We start from the raw sequence: 11,158 nt of genomic DNA, 5'->3' as shown, positions 1-11,158 counted from the left end.
TGGGGAGGTTGTTAAATATATAATAATGAATTTATATATACATATGTATGTATATATGTATGTATGCATATAGGCACAGCCAGGACAAAGGAGTAGCAATACCTTCAAAACTTCAGAAAGCTTAGGACCCCATCCTGTACCACATTTGGGAGTTTCTTTGCTTCTTCTTATGGACGTTTCCATTATTAAATCTTTTTTAAAATAAGCCACAACAAAAGACCAGCCAAGTCTGATGGTTACCATGGGCTTATAGTATTGGTAGTCAATCTTGTCCATACTCTGGGATGCTCTAGAGTTGATGAGGCGCTGCAACCTCTTTTCTAAGTATCTAGCCTAGATACTTAGTATCTAGATGCTTAAATACTCCCTGGGAATCTCTAGCATAGGATTCCTTTGACTCCAGTCAAGTAGTTTCCGTTTAATTCAACCAGAAGCTAAAATGCTTCATGCACTTCATTGGCCTTGGGGTTACAAAAACAAAAAACAAAAAAAAAAGGAAAAGTTCTAGTCTTCAAAGAACTTCTATAATACATTTTTAAAATCCTTGCTGCACACTGAAAATTAAATATAAGATGCCTAACAAAGTATAAAATATTATATACATAAAAAATAACATATAGTAATTTGTGAGATGGTTCCAAGAACTGCTTTTTCTTGGTTCGCTAGAAACTGGGGTAAAATCAGTACAAATTTCAAGTAGGAGGGGAGGCCAGGTAGCACACACAGCTAGTAAGAGCACCAGCCCCAGAGTCGGGATGACCTGGGATCGAATCCAACCTCAGACACTTAGCACCCACCCAGAAATACCTGGCCGTGTAACCTTGAGCAAGTTACTTAACCCCAATTGCTTTATAAAATAAAAAATAAAAAATTTCAAGTAGGAATTGGTGCTTGAACTAAATTTTGAAGGAAGTAAGGGATTCTACAAGGTTAAATAAAAAAGTACATTCTAGGTAAAACAATCCTCTGGTTTAAAGGCAGAAGGTAGGAAATATAATGTCCTTATTGGGATCAGCAGGTCCTAACAGCCAGTTTGACTTAAGTCTACCGATGGGGTGCTTAGGATCTATATTTGTAACAGCAATTTGTAAAACCAATTGGCAACATCAGTCTGTAACATCAGTTTGTAAAACCAGTTTGTACAATTGTAACTGCAATTTGTATTGTAAAAATGTAATAGCAATTTGTAAAACCAGTCTGTAAATCCCTTTCCCAGCCTCAAACTCTGTCCCTTTCCCCTATCTGCACTATGCCTAGGCAACAACTTGTGACTCCTTTGTCCTTGCTTAATCTCATGTCTCTTCCTGTCTGGCCCAAATCTCATCCCCAAGTTAAACTCCTCAAACTTTTATCTATGCACTGAAGTCCCTTACATCCATCGGTCAGGCCTGACAATGGCAGCCCTACCCTTTAAAAGTAAAAGCCTGTGTCCTCTTTCACTTGCAGGTTCCCTAAGGATCCTTGCCCGCTGCAAAGCGGACAATAAACTTTTTAACTGACTCAAAGTAAGGCTGACCTGAATTTTTTCCAGACTGAATCGCAGGTTCTGGTCTTAGAAAAGATCAGAGTTCTTGCTGAACCTATTGGGAGCCATCCCTCATCACTACTAGGGTGTAAGGTGTAATCAGGAAATGCCTTGGGGGGTGTGGGGGGGGGGGGGTCTTGGACTTTCTTTTCTTTTCTTTTTGTCACTGACTCCTTTGGCAGTTTGGTGAAGCCCACGGATCTGTTCTCACAAGTTTTTAAATGCATAAAATAAAAATCCATAATATTGCAATGGAAATCATGTGCACTTAAATAGTTATTGCAATACTAAACAAAAAACAAGACAAGTTCGCAGTCCTCAGGTTAAAAATTTCTGCTTATATCAGATGTAGAGTTGGAAGGGACCTCAGGCTATCCAGTCCAGGCGTTCTTTATCTGGGATCTGTTAACATTTGCTTTTAAAATATCTTTACAACTCTATTTCAACATAATTGGCTTCCTTCGTAATCCAATGAATTTTATTTAATGCATTAAAAAAACTTTATTCGGAGAAAGGATCCATAAGCTTCACCAGAACACCAAATCCATGATTTAAAAAAGGTCATGAATCCCGGATCGAATGCTAAGCGTACAAAGCGCTTAGCACACAGCAGGAGCTCGATAAAAGCGTATTCTCGCTTTTCCCTTCCCTAATCTGTTTCAAAGTCCTTATTTTCAGGAGAGGAAACTGAGGCTCAGAGGGGCCGGACTGGCTCAAAGCCACCGTGGCTCCTCCCCCCACGTCACGTCGCCGTGCGCCTGGAGCCCGGCTGGGGCAGAGTTTTAAAACTGGAGAAGTGGATGTTTCATCGCGGAGGCCCCGGCGCTCTCTTCACTTCCGGAAGGCTGCACACAGACAGGGCCGGGCTCGCGTTAGCGCCCCGCGAGGGTAGAAATTTAGAGATAGGGGAAACAATGACGAGATAAAGAAACAGCTGCGAGTGGCAGAGACATAGTTGGATCTACATCCAGGAACCGGAAGGGAGGTGGGGCGGCTTCCCGCCTGAGAGACAAGGATGCGGACCAATCGGCGCTGAAGCGGGCCATCTCCTTTCCTTTCCCTTCCTTTATCCCTCCCCCTCTCCTTTCTTCGCCATCGGAATCTTTTCCAAGTTGCACCGTGACCGACGGAAGTACTATCTCGGCGGAAGCCCTACGAACCTGATATAGCGGAAGTGTTCTTTCTCTTCCGTTCTCTTTGGTCCCGGCGGCAGGAGGAAGATGGTGAGTTTTACTTTGGGATCGACGTGGTATCTGTATCCATCCTCTCTCCCCGGGTGGCTGCGACAGCCAGCAATGGCTGCAGTGGCTTATACTGGCATCGAGAAGGGGGATCCGGGGGAAAGCCGAAAAGGGGAGCCTGAAATCAAAAGTCTGGGCCCCGAGTTGTCCCTGGAGGTCGGAACGCGGCTATGTCCGAGGACTTCCGTGGACTGCTCGGGCTGTTCGGTCCTGCGGGGACCCCCAGCGTGGAACAGATGAGCGGCCCGGCGCCTCCGTAGTGGGGAATGGCGAGAAGTTTGGGAAGCTGTGAAGGACTCTGACGGTGTGAGGGAGTCCTAGAATTAAGAGAGTAGCATTTCCCTGTGTCCCAGATCTCCCAGTCTGCCGCAGAGTAAGCATTGCAGGAGAGACGTTGTATGATCAGTCCTAGTCGCTTCTGTGAGATTTGAAAACTGGAATTTGCGTCTCGTTTTAACCTGAGACCACTTGCCGGTTTTTGTTGTGATATATTGGGCAGCATCACAATGTCAAATGTTTGTTTGTTTTCTAGACGAAGGGGACATCTTCGTTTGGTAAGCGCCGGAATAAGACGCACACTTTGTGCCGTCGTTGTGGCTCTAAGGCCTACCATCTTCAGAAGTCAACATGCGGCAAATGTGGATATCCCGCAAAGCGCAAGAGAAAGTGTAAGTTTCTATCTTGGTGGGTAAGGAAAGGGCAGGGTTTGCCTTTTTTTTTTTTGAGAGTAGTTCTTGTTAGACAATCTTGGCCCCTTAAAAAATAGTTGCTTTTCGATGTGTACAGATTGAATAAGGAAGGAATGAGGTAAGTGAAATTTAAAGTTGCTAAAGCAAATAAGTAGAGGCAGCTGCTTCAAGAGAATCTGTTCTTAGGAAAATAGAACATTTTGACCTGGAAAAGCAGGGTATGATAGGAGTGTTGGACGCTTAAGTCAGAGGAGGTGAATTCATGTTACTGTTTTTGTTATGTGATCTTGAACAAAATTGTTTAACTGCCCTTGAAACTCAGTTTCCTCATCTGTGAAGTGGGTGAAGATATTGGATGACTTACCTCTGAGACTTATAAATTTAGACTCCTAAAAATACATAGAGAAATTATTGGTCTGAATTTTTTTTAATTGGAAGAATATCTTTAAGGAGTAAAGGTTTTCTGTCAAAGCACCTGAAAGGAATGATGGACTTAAATCATTTTGCTTATTTTATACAGGAAAAAAAAATTGAAAGTTTTAGAGAAAATCTTTGAACTGGTGAAAATTTAGTGCTCATTAAGGCATTGCTGGTTACTGAAGAATTGTAGATAATCACTTGGGAAAATGAAACACTAACCAAAGTTGCAGGTTAAAATAACTTAAGATATTACCATTAGATTAAATGTTGGCTTTCTTCAAGGCTCAACTCAAATGCAACCTGAGGGAAATCTTTCTTGATTTCTTTCCAGTTGTCTTCTTCCTAATCCTCAGGCATTTGTATATATTTTCTGCATGGTCATTCCTCACTCCTGTCCCTCTGGCAACTGAACTGGTTTTCCACCTTTGTATCCCTGAAAATTTTGGGGTTGCCCTTATTTTTTTAAGTGTACAGATCAGAATTTGAATATTCTGGCTTAATTAACCAACAATGTAATGGAAATGGTCAAGTGGGTCTATAAATAAGATTCATTAGTATTTATTTATTTTTGTTGAAGTAAAGAGACAAGATTATTTTATGCCTTTACCACTTTTAAGACTGTAGACTTTTTTAAAGTATTGATGAAAACTTGATAACAGCTAGAAGAGATCATTGAAAATAATATTAGGGAAATAAAACTATTGGAGACTTAAAGTGTTTTGATATTGTGTCCTAGATAATTGGAGTGCAAAGGCTAAGCGACGAAACACTACTGGTACTGGTCGAATGAGGCACCTAAAAATTGTCTATCGCCGATTCAGGTACAATTTTGTTTTCTTATTAAGCTTTAAAAAACAAAGTCACGAATAGTTCCTGGTGTTTAAGTAGAATCATTTTAAGAGTAATATCTCCAACAGTGACTTGTAGCTTTTTCGTGATTTGTTAATTGTTAAAAATAGATTTTGCATTTGAACTGTCAGCATACCATTTACCAGAGTTCTCTGTGGGGAACTTCATGTATAGGTCTTTCTCTGATTAAAGAATTTTGGAGAATTTTCTCTGTCACTTCTCCACAGACCAGTTGGTATGTGTCAAACTGAATAGTGGAAACGAATGTGAGGCAAATTAGTCTTGCATTACATTCTTGGTAGCATTTAGGTGTTGCATTCTGGGCCACCTAAGATCTACCAGAGTTATCAAGATGGTTGTAGACCGAATTCTAGACATAACTCAATTCAAAACAATAGGATACAAAATAGATAGAAGTAATCCACAAAGTTAGTGCTTTGAAGAGATTCAGATGTATTTTTATTCTGCTTAGCAAAAAAAAATATATATTTAGAATTATAACTAGGCCTCGGTTTGTTGTTATGCCTAGGATCAAAGTGAGATTCCCTGGTTATAACCATAATCTATTGATGCAGTTTTTGACAGTTAATGCCAGGGTTAAATTTTCAGAAGTGTCACTACTTTGGAGAAATAAAAGCCATATTCTTTCACAGGTTGCTAGTGTTTTTAATTAATCTCCCAGCCTGTTTGATCCAGCACCTTTCTTTGACTTTTAAGTTTTAAAATGGGTATTTTATTTGTTATTTTCCTTTTGTTTTGAAGAGAATAATTGGAACAATAGAATTGATGAGTTTTTATTTAACATAAAACTTGTTTCCATATAATTAGTCACGTTATAGTTCTAGTCTAGGCCCACCAAAGAATTTCTGTCAGCCTGCAGAAAAATGTAGAGGATATAAAACAGGCCTGCACAACATCCTGCCCTTTTGAATTAAAAAGGAATTCTCTGACAGTACAATTCAGAAATGGAAATCCTTGTGACTGATTAATCATCCTGAAATTTTTAGGTTCTTGGGCTTTAGTAGATATGGATTTTATAACTAGCCTTTACACCTTCAATCTATATAATCACAAGCCAGCTAACTTTACTCACCTTTTGTTTAATGGAAAGTCCAGTATTTCTTGCACATCAAAGTATTTTAGTCATTGGATTTTTAAAAATCTACTGTCTACACAGTTTTCCTGAAACATTACTAGTCCTTTTTAAAAGAGTAAGATAGCAGTTGGAGTTTGTGTCCTTAACTAGAGAAAACTGGAACTGTTTGCAGCTTGTCTGTGATGCACTTTAAAAAATGTCTGAACATATGAACCAATAGTGATTTCAGCATTTAACTGAGATAAGCTGAATAAAATATTTTTGGGATTTACTTTAAAAAAACAATTTTTAAAATTTATTTTCTTCAAATACTATAGGAATGGATTCCGTGAAGGAACAACACCTAAGCCCAAGAGAGCAGCTGTTGCAGCATCTAGTTCATCTTGAGGATTCAACTGTTTGTTAAAATAAATGTCCTGAATGAAAAAAAGTAATTGTGGTCAGTTTCATTTGAGCTGTTGATCATCTTAGTCAAATTAATTGGGTTTTTGTATCATTTGATGGGGTCTAGCTTGTTGGATGCTTAATAACCAAGAGCTGGACTTATTTATTAATCATCTCATCTTAGATAATTTTGCTTTTTGTTTGTGAGTTACAATGTGAAAAGTTAGAGTATAAGAAGGGATTAAATCTAAACAGAATGCCACCTCCACACACTTATGCTGTGCAACCATGGGCACTTGCCATTCACATCTGTGGTACCTACCTTACAGGGTTGTTGTGAGGTTTAAATGAGATGATGTATATAAAATGTGTTACAAACTTTGAAATACTATATAAATATTAGACTGACTTAGTAACTAAACTCCTTTTTGTTCTATTTAGCAAAGCAACTTAATATCTGGTGAGAAGTAGCCAGAGGTCTTTTCACAACTCTAAATTAGCTTGGGTTGTGCTAGCAAAGCTTAAATTGGAAAGGTGACAGGGCACAGTAGGAAGTGCTACATTAAGAATTAGGGCATCTGGGTTTATTCCAGCTCTGCTAGCTATTCCTTTTTTCATCTTGTACAGCATGCAACTGGAGCATGTTGGTTGTCTTATCTCTTAATTCCTCAGTCTCATTACATCTACTTTGTATATGAATAATGCAGTGTTTGTATTCCATTTACAGGATGGGTATCAACTTTGTTTCCGATAAATGGCTTCTATATTAAGAATGTATTTGGAAAGTTTACAGAATTTGTATTTTATTAAATTGAAACTTGTCACAATGGAATTTTAAATAGTAGAATGGGTTTCTTGCATTTTAGGGGAAGGGGCACTTTAATTATACACTGCTTTATCAGTGTTCAGAGGGACTAGGTGTTGGAGATATAAATGTAAAACTTGTCCTACCTCTTGAAGGAAGCTGAATATTCTACCACTTGAGTAAAGGAATGCTTTGTAGGGCAAGTAGCTGACAGTTCAATTGCTGATATATTAGTGACCTCACTCTCCATGGTTTCTTTATGATTTTTGTCCAGGAGTATACAAAAGTTTTAATAGGAGATTTTGGTACTGGCTTTGGAGTTTTTGGTAGCAGATTAATATATTTGAATCCTAGTTCATGTCTCTGTCACTGAGCAAATCTCTTCTAGGCCTTGGTTGTCTATTTATAAATTGGGGAAGATGGAATTGGAGTGACCTGAGGTCCCAGCTGTAAAGCTATGATTCTACACTTCTAATCTCTTGTTGATATTTGGATACTTTAATGTGTGTTTGCAAGTTCCACAACAATGGAAAAGATTTGACCATTTTGTTTGTTATGCATTGATTCACCTGAAAATGTACTCTAGCTTCTATCTGTTCCTCCTGATAACTAGTGCAGCCACATTGCAGATGTTCTTATTGTATGCATCATAAACCCTGTGAATTAGATACTTTAGGTATCTCCATTTTACAAGTGAGGCAACAAGACTAGTGGCAAATGACTTGTCCATCTGTGGTCACATACCTGGGAAGTATTGGAGGTAGAATCAGAAGTTTACTCTTCACTCAAAAGAAGTATTATAAGTAGTCTATATATATATATATATATATGTAGTCTAACTACAATAAGCCTTATCTATGGCACTTCATACCAACCTGTGGTGGTTCTTCCATTTCCATTTTACAGATGTGAAAAATTGCTTAGCCTTGGATAAATTGTCTCAGGCAGTGAACATTAGAGATGAAACTTGGCATGGGAGTATAAATCTATAAGCATCTGTTAAGTACTTGCTGATCCCTAGGAGATAAGACAAATGAAAAGGCCTCTGCCCTCAAGGACCATTTGGAAAGATAGAATGCCCATAAAAAAGTATTTTTAAAAAACCAACATGGGGAGTCCCTTAAAGAGGTGGGGTACTCAGTAAAAAGTTCTCATAGGAAGTAGCCCTTTGAGTAGAATAATGAACTTGCAAATAATTGGTCATTGATGACAATGATTACAGCTCACCTCTACATAGAGAACTGATAAGCTCACAAATGGAAGCATGTTTTTGTTTTCTGGGGTGGGAGGGGGGAGTGTTGGGAATAGGGAAGCATGGCTAATACTTAGAATTTGTTTTAACGTGACTTTAATATTTGTAATAGATTGTTTCTCTGGTTTTCTTGGAGGAGGGAGGGAAGAATTCAGAACTGAAAATTTAAAAAAACCAGACCTTTTGAGATAAATATATATCCATGTATATAATTTTTCTTTATAAGATAGGTTAGTATACCTATCAGCATATGTGTGCACCAGCTGTCTCTCATCAAATGAGAAGATAGGGTGCCCCAAAAGCCTTAATACAGTTATAAGCATATGTAATGTACATTGTTAATTTTGTGTATATGTAAAATGTTTATCAAGTTTAAAGCTTTAAATAAAAGTCAACTGTTTCCTTTGGCGAGTTCATATATTCTCAATATGGGCTGCGAGGTAAGATAGTAAATAGAGTTGGAGTCAGAAAGACCTGGGTTTGAATTCAGCTTCAGTCACTTGGCAGCAGTGTAACCCTAGGCAAGTCACTCAACCTCTGTTTACCTCAGTTTCCTTATCTCTAAAATGAGAATTGGCACCTACCTACCAGAGTTTTAAGGATAAAGTGAGATGATTATAAAGCACTTACTATATATAGTACCTGGTACATAGTAGGTGCTTATATAAATGTTAGCTATTTTATGTCAACTAGTCAAGCATTGCATTCCTGCTATGCACTGTGCTAAGTGCTAAACAAAAGACACCCCTGCCCTCGAGGAGCTCAAAATCTAACTGGGAAGACAAGGAAACAGGTACAAATAATTTATGCAGGATAAATAGGAAGTAAATAAGAGGGGACAATACTAGAATTAAGAGGAGTTGGGGAAAGACAAAAATGAGATTTCAGTTGAAAGCCACAGGAGTTTATTGAGTATATGAGTTGCAATAATGCAAATGTAAGGTGAGGAAGGCCCTGCACTAAGGTGTCAGAGAAGAGAAGGGAGTATGTTCCAGAAATGTAGCAAAGGAGAAATTGACAGGTCTTGGCAATAGATTGACTATAAGGTGGGGAAGAAAAAAGTGGGAAATCCAGGATAACACCTAGATTGCAAGCCTAAAGAACTAGGAGGGTGGTGTTGCCCTCTAGTTATATGGAAGGTAGAAATTGGGGGAACTTTATCAGGGTAAATGAGTTTAGTTATGGGTTTCTACTAGATATTGTAGCACCAAGCACCCCAAGCGTCCTCAGGGTTTGCTGCCACCACAGGTTCTTGGATCTGCTTTGATAAAGGAAAGCAACTCAAAATGGGTTAACAAGCTTACTTTAATCAGTCAAACATATATCGTTCACCTTGTTCAGGGGAAAAAGGTCAGCACCCTGAACTTCAAAGTATACAGGCAGAATTATCAAGACAGAAACAGATCAAGTAGACAGCTTTCCAAACTGTCCAACCATTACATCCATATCAAATCAACATCTGGGTTTTTCAAAGCGGGAGGGTGGGGGGGGCTCTGGACAACGGCTTCCCAGAATCCAGATCAAATCACAGAACACTTCTCAAAGTGAGCCCCAAAACAAAGCTACACACCAGGGCTTATATAGCCTTCTCCTGGCTCAGAATGTAACAACCTTTTGGACCCACTGGCCAATCAAGAAGTATCTACTGAAAAACAAAGGCTGCCTCCCACCCCAGGCTTCAGGTGCACTTTAGCCTAGGGGCAGGGAAGATCTTCCAAATTTGCATTCCTATTACAGATATCCAGTTTGAGATGTCTAAAAGGTAATGGGACAGATGAGCTTGGGGCAGGATAGGTGGATTTGAGAATCGTTTGCATAAAAATGATAATTAAATGCATGGGAACTTGAGATTATCAAGTGAGCTAGTATAGAGGGAGAAGAAAAGAGACCACAGTGTTGCATGGGACACCTATGATTGGAGGGTGTGATATGGATGAGGATCCAGCAAGGGAGACGGAGAAGGAGCTATCAGATAGAGGAAACGAAAGAATAGGGTCCAGAAAACCTAGAAAAGAGAATATCAAGAAAGAGAGTGTTATCAATTGTGTCAAAGGCTGCAGAACATTCCTGACTTTCAAGAAACTTACATTTTACAGGAGAAAACATATATATATATATATATATACACACATACATGGGTGTATATATACATACATATATATATGTACACATATACAGATATACACAAATATATGTAATTATATATTGAATAAAGAAAAGATAGAGTGAAGGGGGGTGGGAGGAGGAGGAAGAAGTGGAAAAGAAAATACATCTTAGATTTGAGAGACCAGAAGTGCAAAGGCAGTGATGGAGGTTGAATCTTGCTGTCTTAAGAATGGCAAGAATGCCACTTTGCCTGGCCTGAAGAATGCTTGAAGAGAAGTAATATGTATTCAATTAATAAGCATTTTAAAGTACTTACTGTGTGCCAGGCACTGTTGTAAGTACTGAGAAAACAAAGCAAAAATGGCCCCTATTCTCAAGGGGCTCCCAGTTCTTACTATGTTTCAAACACAGTGTTAAGGTTGGATAAGTAAGCTGGGGCTAGATTAAGAAAGGCTTTAAACGCAAAACAGTTTATTATATATTATCCTAGAGGTGAGACAACCACTAAAATTTGAGTGGGGGAATGACATAGACCTGTGCTTTAGGAAAAACATTTTGGCAGCTCTGTGGAGGATGTTTTGGAGAGGGAAGAGACTTGAGACACCCAGTAAGAGGCTCTTGAAGTTGTCTAGGTAAAGTGATAAGGATTTGTGCTAGGATTGTGGACTTGAGAAGAGAGGTGAAGGCTGTGAAATCAGTCATTTAAACGTCTGCTATTGCCATCCACTTAGCTAAGTACTGGGGCTACAAAGAAAGGAGAAAGGCACTTCCTGCTCTTGAGTTTACAGTCT

The 11,158-nt window shown here is 38.9% G+C and overlaps 3 protein-coding genes and 1 non-coding gene across 4 annotated transcripts in view; 3 read left to right on the top strand and 1 right to left on the bottom strand.

Moving 5' to 3' along the window:
* Window positions 1–6,250, top strand: part of RPL37 (ribosomal protein L37) — a 40,182-nt gene extending 33,932 nt beyond the window's left edge. Inside the window, exons 2-5 of the mRNA XM_069096226.1 lie at window positions 2,719–2,748; window positions 3,299–3,434; window positions 4,612–4,696; window positions 6,138–6,250. Of these exons, the coding sequence (XP_068952327.1) occupies window positions 2,719–2,748; window positions 3,299–3,434; window positions 4,612–4,696; window positions 6,138–6,207 (321 nt within the window). The 3' untranslated portion in view covers window positions 6,208–6,250. The remainder of the gene's footprint in view (window positions 1–2,718; window positions 2,749–3,298; window positions 3,435–4,611; window positions 4,697–6,137) is intronic.
* The window catches only part of TTC33 (tetratricopeptide repeat domain 33), a 236,696-nt gene that overhangs the window by 33,935 nt on the left and 191,603 nt on the right, over window positions 1–11,158 (top strand). The window lies entirely within an intron of this gene.
* Window positions 1–11,158, bottom strand: part of C7 (complement C7) — a 289,650-nt gene that overhangs the window by 124,452 nt on the left and 154,040 nt on the right. The window lies entirely within an intron of this gene.
* Window positions 5,991–6,068, top strand: LOC138167599 (small nucleolar RNA SNORD72). The gene has a single exon (XR_011169927.1). It is a non-coding gene; the product is annotated as a small nucleolar RNA SNORD72 (small nucleolar RNA).

This window comes from Petaurus breviceps, unplaced genomic scaffold, assembly GCF_028583685.1.
Source record: "Petaurus breviceps papuanus isolate PSGF00001 unplaced genomic scaffold, PetGlider_PUasm1.0 229, whole genome shotgun sequence".
NCBI classification, from domain to species: Eukaryota; Metazoa; Chordata; class Mammalia; order Diprotodontia; family Petauridae; genus Petaurus; species Petaurus breviceps.
This window is presented reverse-complemented; position numbering and strand designations above follow the sequence as displayed.